The sequence below is a fragment of the Carassius auratus genome, chromosome 15, assembly GCF_003368295.1.
Source record: "Carassius auratus strain Wakin chromosome 15, ASM336829v1, whole genome shotgun sequence".
Taxonomy (NCBI): Eukaryota; Metazoa; Chordata; class Actinopteri; order Cypriniformes; family Cyprinidae; genus Carassius; species Carassius auratus.
The window spans coordinates 7222935-7241830 of NC_039257.1; the positions used below are offsets into that span (position 1 = coordinate 7222935).

At 38.1% G+C, this 18896-nt stretch overlaps 1 protein-coding gene and 1 long non-coding RNA gene across 3 annotated transcripts; one reads left to right on the forward strand and one right to left on the reverse strand.

Moving 5' to 3' along the window:
- Window positions 1-246: 246 nt before the first annotated feature.
- LOC113114900 (uncharacterized) lies at window positions 247-8000 on the reverse strand. Its single transcript, XR_003293804.1, has 2 exons — window positions 7156-8000; window positions 247-564 (listed from the first exon to the last, which is right to left on the reverse strand). It is a non-coding gene; the product is annotated as an uncharacterized LOC113114900 (long non-coding RNA).
- Window positions 8001-8401: 401 nt separating this feature from the next.
- Window positions 8402-14867, forward strand: LOC113114899 (T-box transcription factor TBX2b). 2 transcript variants are annotated; one of them, XM_026281984.1, is made up of 7 exons: window positions 8402-8763; window positions 9579-9846; window positions 10973-11119; window positions 12174-12250; window positions 12428-12594; window positions 13117-13727; window positions 14292-14867. In XM_026281984.1, the coding sequence occupies exons 1-7, from the start codon at window positions 8402-8404 to the stop codon at window positions 14724-14726; spliced, it is 2067 nt and encodes a 688-aa protein (XP_026137769.1). In that variant the 3' UTR covers window positions 14727-14867. The 2 variants fall into 2 exon arrangements, with proteins under 2 accessions (XP_026137769.1, XP_026137770.1); XM_026281985.1 differs by lacking the exon at window positions 8402-8763 and adding an exon at window positions 8883-8958 and having other exon boundaries at window positions 14292-14726.
- The last annotated feature ends 4029 nt before the right edge of the window (window positions 14868-18896 follow it).

Below are 18896 nucleotides of genomic sequence, written 5' to 3' on the forward strand. Positions count from 1 at the left end.
TGATATTATAATGAAAGGTGTATTTGCGATTATATAGAGCAGCTGAATTTTCTAGCAAATTTATCAATATGTTCTGTTAAAATATTGAGTGTGTGAAATTAATAACATCATAGAGTAATTATATTTAAATTTATCAAATTGGCAACAATATATAATAACCGGTAACTTTGTCATTTAATTATTTTAAAAAGAAAACAATTCTTATGCAACTTGTCTTGATAGACAGAGAGTATAAAAAAGCCACTGTTTTGTCATCATAGTGATCTTTATTGTACTGAGTCAAACAAGCAGATAGATTTTTTTATGCAAAGCAAAACGTTTTTTTTTTTTCACTTTTCCATCCTCTCCAGCATCTTCAGGCGTCTTCTCATCACTTCCACCTTTAAAATCAAACACACACGCACACAATCACCCTTAAACTGTAATGCTTCCCACAGTGTCTCAAAGGTGACGTGAAGTGGTCATCTAGACGGTGTAGAGGACAGTGGCAGAGCTCAGGTCAGCCCTCGTTCCTCTCTGTCTCCCTCCAGACCCCCAGTGCCACCTTATCACCGGAGCGACAGCCTATAAATACCAACAGAAGATAGCAAGCATTTCAGTGAGGAGTGTCAGAGGTTTCCTCCTCTCTGCGGGGTCAGAAGGCTGCTGTGCAAATTTGTACATTTAGTTAAAGCAGCATTAATCTATAAACAGTCTGCAGTGGCACTGATACACAATCTACCATGAGTCAATCTGTCAAGGCTTGTTGGCAATCCATGTACGATTTTGTGGCTGTTTGTTCCAAAACACTCCTGGAATCCTCCAGACTCCATGTATCCCAATGGGAACGAGCTCCATTCAGTAACAGGCTGTTTTCTGGCAGGACTGCAGGTCTCTCCCCCCTTCAGAGGTCATGCATCCCTTAACTTCTAACTGAACTAATGGCTGCTCCTCTTGAACCATAAACAGAAAACATAAGCTTTCTTTAAAGGGGAATAAATTTGAGAACAAGAACCTCAACCACCTTAGAATAAAGTATATTGGAGTATTTTACGGTTTCTTGTAGGTATTATTTTTTTTTTTTAATCCAGTAACTTGTTTTTCATCTGCATCAAGTTGTGCAAAGAAAAGCTTGTACTTTGCAGTGGCTTCGCTGATTTTATTTGCATTATGCATTTTTTTTATTAAAAAAAACAAACAAAAAAACATCAACCTTGTTAAAATTTAAAAAACCTTTATTAATAAACATCATTCAAGTAGCAAGTGTCTCTCACTATATTGTGTTAGGTATACAAAATATAATGCAAATATCTTTTATTCAATAAACAGAGCTTATATTTAACACCTTGTAGTCATGAAAAACTGTCAACCCTGTTTCCTTTTTTTTTTTTTTTTGGAAAAGGCTGTAGACTATCTATATCCAGACATGTTATTTACATTGTACAATCCCACTCATTATATTTTAAAGACACTCTTTGTCTGAAAATAATGTTGAGAAATGCACCTTCTTGCTTTTGTGAGAAAAAAAAATATTACGATGCAAATTATTCGAGTGAGCTAAAGTTCACCACATATTTTATTTGCTGTATTCTTCATAGGCCTATACGACATGCATATTTACATACACGAATAAAACAACGTGTTTCCAGGGGCTGGATGACGGGAGGTTGTCTGTTGTCTTCCAGTAAACCGTAAACAGTATCATTTTGTAATCGCTTCGTGTTGTAAAAGCCTGTTACTTGTCAATCAGACGAGGCGTGTAAAGCACTCATCTCCATGCACAACTGTTTGAGAGACAGGAAACTGGATCATTTCTGACAGCTCCTGGAGGATTAAAGGGGTCAGTGTTGACATTAATGTGTGACATACACTATTCTCAATTAGCTGCTGAATAGCCTCGATTAGATCAACTTATCTTCAGGATCCCACACCTGGATCAGCGTCCTGATCGAAACGATGGGCGTCTGCTCGATGCTTACAGACTCAGTGAGAACAATCTTCCTTTATCTTGAAGTCATTCTCACTGAATAGAGCCAGATTGATTGTGAAAGGATGGTGGTTTTATATTATTGATGTTATAAATTAAGAATTCCCCTCTCATCCCTTATTTTGTATCCTATTACAATGACAAGTTGAACTTTCCTATTTGAAGCAGTCTGTGGAAAACCATTATTTAGAAGTCTAGCCTAAAAAAGTCATATATATTTAATGTAATTAATTATAAAGCAGGAAACTTGCAAATCGTGCATGCAAATATAATGTAGAATTTTTTTATTTTTTTATTCACACTGCACACGACACATTTCTCATCGGAGGTGATCATATGACTGAAATGCCTTTGTATTTTACGAATATTCTTGAGAAAAAATACGTCAGGCTATTTGCTAATCGTGAGTTAATATAATCAGCACTAATGTTCAGAGTAATAACATCTAGTCTTCGATTGCTGTTTTAAAGCAGCAGGATAACAGCACGTGTGCCACAGAAAGGAAGAAATACAAATAAATGAACAATTATTTAACGAATGATAAGTCCTATTTTATATATAGGGCTACACACGATTCAATAGTAGAAAAACTAAATTAGGATAAATTGTATTTTCATAAAATATGCAGCAAATTAGTTCCTTGTTAATTTCTGATTATACTAAAAAGTAAACAGACAGCAATTGTTTGTTAAATGCATGGAAACAAATATGTTTAGTAATAAGCCCGGTTAGTGTGTAATTACATTAGATGTGAAGGAAATATAAATCAACCACAAATAACTTTAAAATTTACAAAGGGGTAAGCACTTGTTGCGTGTATTGCAGAATGAGGCTTCAGTCAAGTCAGCATCACACAACACAAAAGTATGTGCGCGCGCGCGCGCGTGTGTGTGTGTGTGTGTGTGTGTGTGTGTGTGTGTCATCATAAAGGAAACAATTAAAACACTGATGTAATTACTAATACAGTGTGGTATTAACATCTAGATACATCTGTACCTGTACATGTTATTTCTTGTGATTATAACATTTTAAAGGTTTTGGGTTACACAATGTAAGGTTGTATCAACAGGTTATCCCTACTACGACTAACGCATTAAACAGAGACTATTATTTTCAGTTGGTGCGGATCTAATGCTTGCAAAATACAATTATCAATGTGTAATAGGCTACTTAACATTATTTAGTATAAAATAACCGAGTTAGCACTCAGGGTGCTAAACCCATGCTAGAAAAAAATATTAAAATGAGAGAAAAGACCAGGATTTCCATACTAGACAACATTTTATGGTTTGCTTTGGTCTCTGATGACTCTACACGGCAGTGAACGGGCTGCAGAAGCAGGTAAACTTCTTCCCTGAGGTCATTAGAGCGCCCCCACCTGTTACCTGAGAAAGGTGTAGCTTCTAATAATCATCAGCCCTGCTTCGACCAAATCAATTTAAGCGTCTTTATAATAATAATAATAATAATAAGTCATTTTGAGTGGATTCTGGAAGTTCAGAATTATTAAAGCATTAAACTTAAGGATTTCCTGATCCTATTGAATATTTAATAAAACATTGCAAGAATAACTGACCATTTCCACCGAGAAAACTATAATATCTTTTTTTGTTTGTTTGTTTGTTTTTTGCAGCGATTGTTGCTTGATCACTGATGCCCGTGCATATTTTTCGAATCTTCCTTTTTGCCCTAAATGCCTAAAACCCGGAAACCTATGATCTTTACAAACTGTATGTGTCCCCATTATTAAATTACTATAAAGATAAGCGAGACTCGCTTTCAGCATATGTCACCTGTCTTGTAAAAATACAACATAATTACAGAAATAGGAAGCTTTTTTTCACTATTAGTAGACTACTTTTTCAAAAAGTTAAACCTAATGTTAATCCGTATAGCCTATCTCTAATATGAGTTTGATTTGGTTTTGGTTCTCATTCAAGAAAATAATGTTTTGTTGTAAATCTATTAAAATCAACAGGTTTATGTGAGGATAAAGATTATCTGGGATCTTCGTTAATAGCCTAGTGAAAGCAACATGCTACGTGTTTTGGAGTTTGTCAATATACTTTTGGGCAAAATGAGAGTGTGGAGAAGAAGCAGAGCACCAGAGCTGTCTCTAAAACTGTTGCTGAGCATCCATCAGATACAGCATGTCCACGTCCAGAGGAGGTTCTGCTGACTCGGTTGGATGATTCAAAATGGGCTATGCGAAAAGCAAATTGTACGATTTGGCAAAATAAGCACGAACATATCAAATACGCTGTCCTAATAAAAAAGAGGAGACTTAGGGAAATGTATACAGGGTGTGCGTGGTAGGAAGATTGGAGGAGAGAGAAAGGAGGAGAGAGGGGGCTGCTAGCTGGTATAGGCTACATGTGACAAGGGGAAATATGAGGGACTTTGACAGGTCTTAAACGGTCTGGCGCCAAGGCCTCAGTCTACTGGCTAAATATAGCAGGAAGAGATGATGCAGAGAGATGATGAAAAGATGAAAAGAAGGAGCAACAATGTAAAAGCTGAAAAAAAAGAGCAACGGTCATTTAATGATCAGCCCTAGAGGATCATCTGGTTTCATATATGTGAGAGGTATTGCAAAGGTTTGCGTTATCTTTTTGCAGGAACATATTAATTTCCTAAGAACCTGGAAACACAATTAGACACATTGTCTTCTAGCGGACACCGTCTCAAGGACACAAAAGCTGACAGAAGCAGATCATGCAGAAAAGTTTGGCACCAGGCTATTTTTAACTAATGAAAATGTCCTCTGGTCGAAGCTGATGCGCATAGACACTTCTCTGCATCTCCTGAAAAACTTTTAACGATGATTTTCATCAGTAAAATTATTGGGAATGGAAGTGGTCATTGGTTTTCCGACGCCTCGTTGTTTTGGCCAGTAAACAGTGGCAGTGCTGTGAAAAGTTTTCCAGCATGAACGCTTTTTAAATCATGTGTGATAAGAGCTCAGCGCATGATTACATTCTTGTCGGTTTAGATGTGTACAGCAGGAAAAATAAACCTGGCGTAATTGCAGAGACTCTGTTGATGTCATTACTTCCTTAAGTATATACATAGAAAACCTTTACCATTCCCATGTGTGGTTAATCTCTTCTCAATCCAAATCAGTCTCTGTCGAGGTTTTAGCCCAGAGATCAAAGAAGACTATTGATTAGTCCAATTTCAACAACGTGCTGCAGGTAACACTTTACATGCAAAGAAAAAAAAAATGTTGCCCATATTTTTCATAAACCATCTTTAATATGTGCATGAAATGCACTCGATAGGCCTGTTGAGTAACTGTGGAAACGGCATTTTCAGTGTCAGAAAAAAAAAGAGTTTAATCACTAAACCAGGAAGTATATTGATCATAAATGGGCAGTTTCTCCTCTAGAATGTGATTTTATATTAACATTTCACAGGCTTTTTTGGTTTGTCAAAATGACGTTCGCATAATTAATTCGATATTATTTCAAGTTATCACTTAATATTCTAAATGACTATAAAACTCAGCATAGGAGAGTTATGTGCTTATTTTATTCTCGTCTGACTTTGAAATAATCATCTAAAATAATGTATTTAAGCATGGCTCTTACTTTTAGCTTTAAATAATTAATATTTTATATCAAGAGACACCTACTTTTTGATTTGCCATTTCGTTTGGTTATATTTAAATATTCTTTATCACAAAAGCAGAAAAACGTTTTATTGTTATATTGTCATACAATACATATTGAACATGTTACGTTCGTAATAGTATTGATTTATTTTCATTCTGTATCCTATTATGTTTATTTGGTAGGCTATTGTTTTCACGACTTTTAAAACTGTATCCTGTTTACATAATTAGCATACCTGTCTGGTAAAGGCGTGCATATCCCATATTTTACTGTCAGTTTCAATAAGTCCCGCTTTAGCTCTGTGTCTGTTCACTCGTGGCTTCGGCAACAAGTGTCTGCCTACTTGTCTCTGCTTTCTCCGTTCACGGCGCGGATTTAGCTTCTAATGCAATGTTATGGTGTGAATGTGTAATTTAACTTGTCAAAAGACAGTCATGAATTAGATAAACATGTTATCCTTGATTGATATTTAATGTTCAATTTGAAAATGCGCGTTAAAATTATTTTTCACAAAGATCACATTGTAAGATTTAATGACATTATGACGTGAGCGGCAATGCGTAATGCAACATATGCTCTCTAAACCATTTTATGTCCAATTCAGTAAATATCACAAATCGTGCAACTAAATAGCTAAAAAAAAAAAAGACTATATTAAACGTCCTCACTACCTTTTTTAAAGAACAGCTGCAAACGAATCAAGTTTCTGGCCAGCTGTTGACAATAAATAAATAAATTAATACACTGATATTTTTACTTTGTAACTTTTCAGTAGTAGGCTATTTTATAAGCAACATTTAATCACGCCATCAGGACCTCTCTGGCACAGTAAGGGTTAAACATACAGCCTGTCATCATGTTCTGCTGATTTGTATCGAAGTGTAAAAGTGACAACATTCCGCAACCGGTTGAATCCGTCCGCACAAAAACATAGATTGGACACTGATGCGTTTTGGAAATATTGGAACTATTCAGTGCGACATCTGATCGAAAAGCATACACTGAAATACTAATCTATAAAGATCACAAGTCATTTGGAGACAAAGAAGGCAAGCGCAAGCCAAAACTTTTGGCGTAAATGCTAAAGGGATTGGAGTGCACTGTTAGAGGATTTTGGAGTAAATATGAACTGACAAGAGACGGTTCTTACTGCGGTACGTCAGCCGACTGGCGCCAAGCGGCTATCTAACAACCCCAATCCCAGTAAATCTAGAGTCCACGAGTGGATTTCTTAAAGGTATAGAGACTACACTTATGGGTCGACCCACTGCTAAAACTACTGGTCGAAAATTTATGGTGAACGTTTAGTAGCGTGGCATTTAATCCTAAATGCATTGAAATGTATTATTATTTTTCCGAGAATAGAGCCGAGCATAAACTTTTATCCGCTCACCTGAAGCTCATCAGCGTTAGGATCAATAAAACATGTAAATTCGTGAATGCAAAACCTTTACATTCCCTAAACAGTTGTCTTTGTATATTACCACATAAATAGAGTAAATAATAATAATATTATTAAAAGTTAACCGCGGATGCCTGTTAAGAGTTAACAGTTAAGAGTAATGCAGCACTCACCAAAATGATCTTTACATTGCTCTTTAGATTCCATCAACTCTCTTCCTCTTTCTTCAGTATAGCGCTCGGCTGTGCGCTTTGAATGACCCGGGGCAGAATTTAAAGTGCCAATGTCCCATTATTGGCTGCTGTTCCTCACATGAAGTCTGTCCGGACACACGCAGGAAGCACGGAAATAGTTATTCACACAGTGAAACGTTGAATTCAATTGATACGCACAACAAGGTCCTTTGGCTATGAGTGTGCAGTGCTAGGCTATATCATGAACAAAATACTCGTACGCGTCACTTTGACATGTACAGCGAAAAAAATCTACGTCATTTGGTGTGTTGCTGATATTTTTATTGACCATTACGAATAGTTATCCTCAATTTGCAATGCTTTAAAATGTGCTACCAATGAAAAACATATATTTTGCACTACTTGATCATAACAATATGCACTTTTTGTTAATTTACACGTTAATAATATTAATTTCTAGTTTTCAGTGTGTCGAAGGGTGAGTTTGTTCCTCGAACAAAGAGGCATCGTAATTATAAAGCGTAAGCCGACCGAGGTGCAGTCACCACCGGCTAAGCACTGAGGGCTGACCCGCTGCTTGGCTTGGAGACGGGGGTGGGATTTCCCGATCTTTTCTGTCATTGGTTAATATTTTATTCTGTTGACATGTTTTCTTACTGCTAATGCTTCCGACACCTTCTTGTCCACCCCCTCTCCTTGAGCCTGGCCGGAGCTGTCAAAACCACGCCTATGGAGGCCCACAATTGGTCCAGAAAGCGTAAAATCAGCAATCAAGGGGGCTTGGTTCATTAGTGCTGGGATCAGAGCAGGAAGGACATGTGAGATAGTTACAGTTGTACAGTGGACAGGGCAAGATCTAACCATTTCAACTCCGTGTCTGCGTAGAATGACTGCGCTTGAATGGACATCTGCATCGAAAGAGTAATCTTTTTATGAGAGCAACTGTTGGAGAACAGGAATCCCCAAATCTGCCTTTATAGCGTCGCTGCGCTCACTTTGACTGATATTATTGCGGGGACTTCGTGGAAACTAGCAGCTACGGGAGTTAAAGCGGAAGATCCTTAACACCGTCTTTGCTCGCCTTTTCGCGAAACACATTTTGCCTAATTTGCCTTGTTGCGCTTTTATCCCTCGTAGTGAGACAATCTATCGCCTGGATACGCGCTGCTTTTGGCAGAAAACACCACTAAATATATTTTTTTCACTACGATTGTTGGATGCACCGATGAGAGATCCAGTTTTTACAGGGACTGCGATGGCTTACCACCCTTTCCACGCTCACCGGCCGACCGACTTTCCCATGTCAGCTTTTCTCGCGGCCGCGCAACCCTCCTTCTTCCCGGCGCTGACCTTGCCTCCCGGGGCTCTCACAAAGCCGATCCCGGACCATGCCCTCGCCGGAGCCGCGGAGGCTGGGCTCCATCCGGCTCTGAGTCACCATCATCAGGCAGCTCATCTTCGCAGTCTTAAGAGCCTGGAGCCAGAGGAAGAGGTTGAAGACGATCCAAAAGTCACACTGGAAGCGAAGGATCTATGGGACCAGTTCCACAAATTTGGAACAGAAATGGTTATTACGAAATCTGGCAGGTGAGTTCATGGTTGCCTATTTTTAGCCTTTTGTTTCAGTCTTTATATGAGGGAATGCTATGATGCACTCAGTGTTTCACATAATACTCCAAAATAAATTCGCCGTCTGTTGCTCGGACGTGTCGGTCGACGGCTGTGTAGCTACAGCAGGCCCAGTAAATTTATTACTTAATTTCTCTTTTTCACATCGATGTCGTAAGCGATTTCCCCTTTATTCCACTCACTATTCATGTCTTGCGCCCTGAACTAGCTGACCTAATTATTATGTCAAAGAGACTGTAGAAATGAATGTCTTACTGTCAGAGCATGTGTAGCCTACCTGAACGATTCATCTGCTCATTTGACTTGTGAAAACGAACTGGGGAAAGTACAAGCGATGTGTATTGTGTGGCTAGCAAAAAGAAAATAGCTGAGGCTTTTTGTTGCTTACATTAATGCCAACAAATAATGACTTTCAAGATACGGTGTGGCACAGTTAAATCGTGCTTTCATGTATTTCGTAAAGAGAAATGTTTCTCTTGGTCTGCTTGTGCACTGAGGTGACAAGAAACTATTTTATGTAAATAACCTGCCACTGTCATGGAAGATTTAAGTCTTGCGGCGAGCTAAATTATCTGCAGCCAAGTAAAATGTTAATATTTGTTGAACATGTATTTTTAGTGCGGTTGTTTTATTTAATAAATAAGGTAAACAAAAACGTTTACATGTGATTTGGTTGTTTTGTTAAAACGTTAAGCTTGCATCTGCCCATATTCGCAAAGAAAAAACGGTTTTGATTTATGGACATATTTCCTTTTTTTTTTTTTTTTTTACAGGAGAATGTTTCCACCTTTTAAAGTCCGCATCAATGGACTCGATAAAAAAGCCAAGTATATTCTATTAATGGATATTGTGGCTGCCGACGACTGCCGCTACAAGTTCCACAACTCTCGCTGGATGGTCGCGGGGAAGGCCGACCCGGAGATGCCAAAGCGAATGTATATACATCCGGATAGCCCAGCTACTGGGGAACAATGGATGGCTAAGCCTGTTGCTTTTCATAAACTGAAGCTAACCAACAACATTTCGGACAAACACGGATTTGTAAGTAACCCCCTTTTTTCAAATAACCCGTTTTGTGTGTTGCATGTAGGCCTGATGTAATTGTGTGTTGCTGTGTATAATATATAAATATAAATTGACTGCCATCCGTGGGCTGTAATGCTCACGTACGGTTGTAATGATTGTGCATACTTATAATTTCCCTGTTAATTCGTGGGCGAAGAGAATTATGGATGTTTTAAAATATATATTTAGCAGGCTACTTAATTTCTTCGGCCCATGCACAATTCTTTACTACCGCAACATTCATTTCTTTCTTTGTTTCGGTAAGCTCATAAACCAGATATGAGGTATTAAGTCATAATTTTATTCGTTATGAATAATGATGACATTGACAACTTGGTTATGTAATGTAAATACTTCATCCTGAGTTTTTTTTTTTTTATCTTGGCCACTGTTACTTCTATTGTTTATGATAGGAGCAGAGCGCTATAACTTTTATGAGGGGGAGGAAGTGACAAAAAATGAGGTCAAAGGAATCTGAGACCTTGAATCACGCTACAGTAAATGAGTTTAGAAATAGCAATAGTGAAAGTGTAATTTGGGCTGTTTTGAGTAAGCGCAGAGCGACCTGTGCAGTCTCTGATAGTGCAAACGCAACGATGCTGAGCAGTACTCGAGCATGCAGTCAAATATAGTGTGTGACCTGCTCCCTTACACGACTTGCAAACAAATCGACTGGAAACAAATGAAACATTTACATGCATGGCACAACCATTTGATATTTGTACAGTCAAACAGAAAATATATACATATATGTCTGTGTGTGTGTGTGTTGATCATCACATTTTATTGTTGTAAGGCTTTCTTAAAATGTAAAATTAATAAACCCTTATTTTTATTTATATATATCTATTTCAGATTTAATTTGTGTTATAATGATAGCACCACCAAATAACTCATGTTGCATGTTCGCGTGACTGTTTTCTGTCTACCTGCCACTGGCTTGTTGTTATGTGATTTAACCCAAGAACAATATTTCCACTATTACTACATATATTATGCGGTATTTATTGTCTAAAACCATTTTAAAGACTAATGACTTAAATGGATAATTATTTTGACAAGCACTAATGTTTTCCATTCCTCTTCCTCTCCTTCTCATTAGACCATCCTGAATTCAATGCATAAATACCAGCCCAGGTTCCATATTGTGAGAGCCAACGATATCCTGAAGCTTCCGTACAGCACTTTCAGGACATATGTTTTTCCTGAGACCGATTTTATTGCTGTCACAGCTTATCAAAACGACAAGGTATGTAGGCTACTCAAACTATAACATTTATTAAAGCAACCGTGCTGTGGACCTTATAGATGTGCACTATATAATATAGTAGAACAACTTCACAATGTTCGCATTTTTGCTTTCGTTCTGCATGCTCTATATTTGATGGGATTTATATCTTATGCTCACTTAAGATGAGTAATATTTATTGAAGTAGTGGGCCTATTTTGAATATGTGGACGCAAAAGAGTAGGCTATCTCTAAAACATTTCACATTCCTCGTGTCCAGTGCTACTTCAAGCTACTGCTCATGTTAATTGTAGTTTGTGTCCGAGGGGCCTAGTGAGCTTGTCGGTATCGTAAAGTTTATGACATAGAGTCACAATCGATTAGCAGGCACTTAAGCTCGCCGGTTTGTCCGGGAGCTACACACTCTGAGGCCCAGCAATCAAAGCGTGTCAGTTACTAAACGCAAAAAGCAGGGGCCATCTAGCTTAGCAATCTATGAACTTTAAGGCCTTGGTTTCTCCTGAATTTATAGCCTACAGCTTCCAAATCACTTGGGCACAACGAAAATCCTTCTGTTCCATCGCTCTGTATTTTCATGGAACTTGTAAAAACTGGCAATGATTCAAACCACACTATTAATTATTGATAGCAGGTCGGCGTCACTCTTCTAGTTCGCCTCTCTTGTTCTCTCTGCTGTGCTGCGGAGAATACCAATTTGACAAATGGAAAATGTTTACCCGTGGAATTTTCTCAGGGGGGTCGTGATTTGATCTTTTTCATTAAACATATTTAATAATTAAATTATCACTCTAAAGTTGTCTGTGTAGCGTGTTTAACTGTTTGGAGATAATAACTGATGATCAGACCACTTATAAGGCCTTTGCCTTTTATGCATTTAAATCTGAATATAATATGTTTGCTATGCATTAGTGGAGCATAACTGATAAAAATGACCACTACTACGTTTAATAACATTTTAATATTAGTAGACTGCTGCTGTATAACGATTTTAACTATGTACGAACACATTACGAAAAATTATATATATATATATATATTTTTTTTTTTCATTCAGATAACACAGCTGAAGATTGACAATAACCCCTTTGCCAAAGGCTTCAGAGACACAGGGAATGGAAGAAGGGAAAAAAGGTAGGTTTTGGTTGGAAACTTTATAGTTCACATGAATTACGCAATGTAAAATGACCAAAGAAACCGGATTCAAAGCCTAGCGAATTTAGATTGTAATGGGTTTATTTATTATTTGTTTTACTATGTGATGTGGGTCAACTTAAGTTATTTTTTCCACTTTATTTTAATTTTTTTAAGGAAACAACTGACCCTTCCATCATTACGCATGTACGAGGATCAATGTAAAGTGGACCGTGATGGCGCGGACTCTGATGCTTCCTCGAGCGAACCTACAACCGGCAGAGATGCTGGTCATTCACCTGGACCGGTTTCCAGCCCACTTAGATTTAACCGGAACAGCAGAGGTGAGTCTATGAATAAATTATATTGCTATGCTTCACGATCACTGAGCATAAACATGCCTAAGTGTCATATCATTTACAAGCCGCAGTATTATGCCTTTAGCGTTTTTCAAGCCTACTTTAATAATTGACAAAGTCTTTTTAAAAATGTTTATCATGAAACAAATGTGCTGATAAATTCAATTTCTCAAACAAGGTATAAAATGAATCAGACTGGAGCAACACACAACTCACCGATCATTCAAAGCTATTCCGATTTTTAAAATTGGATAATAATTTCTATTTTATCGAAATTATTCTCAGTTGTTATCATAGTTAGTCTACCACATATTATGTTTAGCAATACACAGTATTATAAAGTAGCCTATTATGAAGTGTACAAAAATTGTCAAACGTTATGAAATTTACGATTGGAATTGGGCGACTCTAAAACGACATTTGAGCAAATTATAGCTAACTATGTAAGTAGGCTACTATATTTATTTTTTGAACATATGGATAAAAAAATATTTTGTCCCACCACAGACGAGAAAACATGCACTGACAGTGAACAAGAATTGGACCACCAAGACGAGAGGTGTGGTGGCTCCAGCAGTCCTGGACCAGAGCCTCCGTCTCCATTCAGGTCGAGATGTGAGGACCGGGACCGGGGACGGGAGAGGCCTGTTCTGGAGAAGAAAGACGATTATCCGGACGCCCGAAAATCAAGCGATTCCATATTTAGCATAAGAAACCTGGAGAAAGACAAACTAGAGAACAGGCCGAGGAAAGACACGGACTTGTCAAAGAAGGACACGGAAAACGGTGGTCTTAGCGGCAGTAAAGACAGCTTCTCTCCTCTAATGGTACAGACAGAGAGTCCTTCACATTTTGGGGCAGGGCACCTTCAGAGTTTGGCGCTTTCTGGCCTACACAGTCAACAGTTCTTTAACCCACTAAACACCGGACAACCTCTATTATTCCACCCCGGACAATTTGCAATGGCACCTGGAGCGTTTTCAGCCATGGGAATGGGACATCTATTGGCTTCAGTAGGAGCTGGCGGCCTGGAGAATGGAAGCCTGTCGGCCCAGGGAGCTGGGAGCACCCCGAGTGCCTTTCCCTTTCATCTATCGCAACACATGTTTGCCTCTCAGGTAAGGGAACTCTCTTCATTCAAATTTAAATCTAGAGCTATGCTATCATACATCCTGTCTGGTTACGGAAGCACGTGAATAAAACAGACTTCTTGCGATATACTTTTTGCAGAGATGCTTTGATTTTGCTTGCCTGTAAATCTCAATCTTTTTGCATCACTTAGAAATATAGGCTATAAAGGATTACAAAACTTTAGCTATTGAATAAAGCCAGATAAAGATTTTAAAATATCTCAAATTGTTCTTGTAAACGAGTAAGGCCTATTATTTCATGAAAAACGATTCGTGATGATAGTGACGCAGATTGATTGGCACGTATTATCTTTGTGTTTTACAGTTGTCACGATCAGCAATGATTCCCTGTTGCGTTTGTATCTATGCGCCCTAAAAGTCAATATAAATACGCCTGCCATTGAAATCAGATGGACTGCGAACAGGTGGAACTAGTTAATCTGCGCAAATAGCTCTCTGAAAATTCGCCATGATGTAGACCTATCAGATTCTCACCTTTCAAACTGTTGCATGTTCGATGTGCTACTAACTAACTAATGTCTCCTATTACAGGGCATTCCGATGCCAACCTTCGGTGGACTTTTCCCGTACCCCTACACCTACATGGCCGCGGCAGCTGCAGCGGCCTCCGCCCTTCCCACGAACAGCAACACGGCCTCCTCGCTCTCAAGGAACCCGTTCTTAAGCAGCTCCACCCGCCCTCGTCTGCGATTCAACCCTTACCAGCTCCCCGTGTCGATCCCTCAAAGCACAAACCTGCTCACCACCGGATTGCCAAGCGGCCTAAACCCCTCATCCGAATCGTCTAAATGCGGTAGCAGGGAAGCGAGTCCCGTGCCTGATCACAAATCGGGGGCGAGTCAGAGAAACGGCTCACCTAAAACAACAATGAAGGAATCCGTCAATGAACTTAAGAACATTCAGAGACTAGTGAGCGGCCTAGAGAGTCAGCGGGAGACTTCCTCACCCAGGGATTCGCCCAAGTGATCAAGCATCCCCAAACCTATCCAGGGCATGACTTGAATCGCCAGAGGATTTTATTAAGTGGTTCTCTGCTAGAAATTTGCGCATGGATGACTGGAGTGGAAAAAAGCAAACAGCAGTCAACAAGTAACAATTAATAAAAGAAAACGTTGGACTCGGTGCTCTTGGTGGTAAATATCTACGTAGGAAGCGCTGCGAAGACAATCTATGGTGTAGCCTAATTGACTCTTTATAGAACATGCTGACAAGACCACATCAATCTATATATAAAAATAAAAAAACAAAAAAAGAAAGAAAGAAAAAAATGAATTTACAAATACGTTTTGCGAAACGTCAGTAGGATCACTGCTGGTTGCAATATCTAGCCTAAATGGTGATTAACATAAAACCTGTAGACTATAAACATCCAAGCTACATCCAAAAAGGAAAACTTAAAAAAGAAGAAAAAAAATAAAAAAGGATATTTCAAAAGGGACTGACATGACAGTTGGACCGTTAGTTAGGCTAAATCCGACAGACAGTTGTACCTGAACTATTTAATGTAATTATTAATAAAAGAAACCTAATTCTGTAAATAAGCTACAAGGACCTAAGAATATGCAAATTGGTATTAATTTATTCAAAGCTGTACATTTGCGTGTACATAATATTTAGAATTTAACTCGTTGCATTTTCTTTTCTTTTCATTTTTCACTATGGTTGTTGTAAATGAAAGCTATAGCGTTTGTTGTTTGGAGACAGAAAGTGTTCCTATTTGTGATGCGTTGCTGTTTAATCTGCCTGTGACACGTGATGAAAGCGTGTGCCATCATTGCATTGTAGCAGTCGCTGTAAAACACTTACCACGCTGCGGGACTCACCAGGTTTGGGAAGCCTCAGGTTAATGTACTCCATCAGAAGAGACCCAAATTCCTCTTCTTGAGCTGAGTTTATATAAAGAAATATATGAACGTGTCCCTTTGTGTTGGCTGTCCGGATTTTTCTGTTGTTGTTGTTGTAGGATTCTTTCACAATTTCAATAAAAAAAAATCAACGTGTTTAAATATTTTTTATAATTATGGCACTACTTTATCTCAGTGACAAGTTGCACACTTACTAATGGCATGATATCAATGAATAAGGTATGTAGCTTATGGGAAGTGAAAATTTTTGTAGAATTCTTGAAGATTCCTATGAAGAAGAAAAATAGCAATATTTGGATAACTGCAACATGCAAGCAGAAACAAAGTGTTTATATATATATATTATTGCTGCTAATTAAGTCACCCATTCCCTCATTATTTGTGATTACTAGTTAGATGTAATAATAATAAACGTCATGTTTTGTAAGAAATAATATGTGGAAAATATTAGGTAGAAATACTTACAAATTCATCATGGTTTTTAAATGGGGTTTTCAAAAATGAAAAAAAGCATTGCAGCCCAGCCAAAGCAAAAGCTAGTGCGCCCTCTGTCGTAGATTCATTTTCCGGCTTATTTTACCCCTCATCGACATCAGCGTGATTCTAAGATAACCACCGCTACAACAGTAGCCTAGTTCTTCAATTAGGCCTTTATAAAAAAAAGTTGATTTAGGGTTTGTTTATTATAATTATTATTATATTAGTATATTTATTAGGCTACATGTAAATCCGTAACAATGTGAAAAAATGACAGCGTTGGCTGTCAGATGAAAAAAAAGTGCTGAACACCTTATTACTTACAATCTAATTAATAATGACAACAGACGAATCATAATAAAAGATAATATTCATAAAAATACTACATCGTTGTACAAAGACCAGGGGTCTAAATTAGACCCCTTTATCGTTTCCAGTGTTTCCTGCGGAGTACAATGCAAACGATTTTGTTGTTTTAAGCCTATTTATAGTCGTCGAACTGCACTGTACGGGTATTTATAGAGCAAGCTTGACTCGGAAGCAGAATACCCTCGGCTCTCCCCACCTCCTTTCCTTCATTATCTTTCAGCGACCCAGATATGTTGTGCGCTTTTTGGCACCGACCATTAATGGTTCGAGCGCGCCCAGAACGTAGTCTTCTAGGCTGTCCAGCCGTAATGAGTTGATAAGCTGCACAGCAGAGTCGAAATATTAGGGGGGAACTACTCTCATGTTATAGTGAAAGGGTTAAGTGCTGCGGATAGGAGGTTAGGGAGGATGAGAGTTTGGACGCCGAGCCTCTTTGGCAGCAGACAGCCCTTTGTCCAGCAACCGGCGCCTGTCGCCTGCCTGCCGGCCTCGCAGCTTCCCCACACCCGCGTACAAAGGGACAGATCCCGAGAGTTACAGCTCCTAATTAGAGAGCCCCCCCTTGTTTCTCTTCTTTTCTTTCGCGTGCTATAACCACAAGCCCTCGTTTTCATTAAGGGGCCATTGTTAAACGCTGTTATATTCAATTAACAGACCGAACAACGCAAGCTAACTCTTTGTCGAAACTAATCAGTCAATGACCAATCAATAGACTGCGATGACAAGCAATTACGCTTCTGGAACACGACAAAAACCAGCCAAGTGTTACATATTTAGCTTTAAGTCACCCAAATCGGAAAGTGAGAAGGACCGAATCTTACGCACACAGGCCGAAAGTGACATTAAGCGTAGAAGCCAATTACTAGTTGTTTCTTTTATATTAAGGGGAAAAAAACAGACAAAAAGAACCATTGACAACGTCGAGTTTCTCACAGTCGTCTGGGTTTGTTTTTATCTGATCTGCAGAAGCTGAAACTGAACACTGAGAAGCTTGAAAATCTATGAAGGCACCGAGGGGTTGAGATGACTTGTTGCCGATATCATTCAATTTTATGAGCCCCAGGAATACCAAGTAGAAAAAAAGATCAAGAAAGAACCTACAGGCTTAATTGCTAGTTAAAATAATAACAGTACTGCATCAAAACTTTAGCTCAGATGCACTTGATCAATCTCTACTGGTTTATATGAATTTTATGAAGAACTGTGGATCACACATTTTTTTTAAATACAGATTTAAGTTAGTGTATTTATATACTTATGTTTGACAGTTAAAACTAAAACGCCTTTCTACACCCAAAATGACACCCAAAATGAAATAATAAAAAATATATACAATTAATCATATAATTAATGTACAGTTTCACAATAATAAAGGTAAGCAAACATGTCACCTAACATTGATTTTACACCCACAGTTCAGAATGTTCTTAAATTAGAATATATGTTGTAAATGTAAAAATTCCAGTGTTATATTTTTGACGTGTTGGGTGAACAAGTGAACAAAATAAAATCCTACTGGGATACATTCAGGCAATTGCCAACAATATATAATGAATGTGGTTTTAACTTAAAGGAAAAGTATTTTCATAAACGTCAGGCCAGGGCAAAATGTCACAAGTATTTTAAATATTTAAATTTGTAGAGTTTATAAAGTACAGCATTTGCTAGCCAAAACAAAGGTTCAATATATATATATATATATATTTTTTACATTTGTTGCTGGATTATCTCGCTTTCAATGAAAAGCCTGTAATATGCTGTTTAATGATGACATCTTACACCCTATAGAGTGACAACACTATCTGTATGTTCTGTGAAATGTACCTGTTTGTTTTCTAGGCGATAACATTGAAAATGTAAACAAGCACTGTAGCCAAGACAAGAAGATAGATACTTTCCAAAAAAAAAAAAAAAAAAAAAAAAAAAAAAACCCTGATCAAATATTCAATGCAGTAAAAATGTGACAGCTGACACCGGTTCTGATAAGCTATAAAGTTTTATTTCGTCTCTGTAAGTGGGAGGTGAGGAGCAGTAGGTTTCATAATGTACCAGGTAAGACAAAGTGATTTGATAGATTTTTTTTAAATATTACAATGCTCAAGACAAACATGTAATTCTCATCACACCTACTTGTTGAAGCGTTTCAAGCTTGAGTGAAGCTGTCAGAATCTGTATAGATCCTGGAGAGGAGCCTCATTCTCGCACAGGCTGTGGATTTCGAAAGGCTGATGGTGGGTTTCTCTGTTCTCGTGTATTTTTTCAGTGCATTTCAAAGGCATTCTGTTAACACACACAAATCACTTCTTGATCAATCAGAATAAATACAATCTGAACAAGGGATCCATCGCCACCTTCTGGACATATTAACGAATATAAGCGATTGGTAACATTTAAAGTCTACATTTATGTTATTGGTGCATGCAAT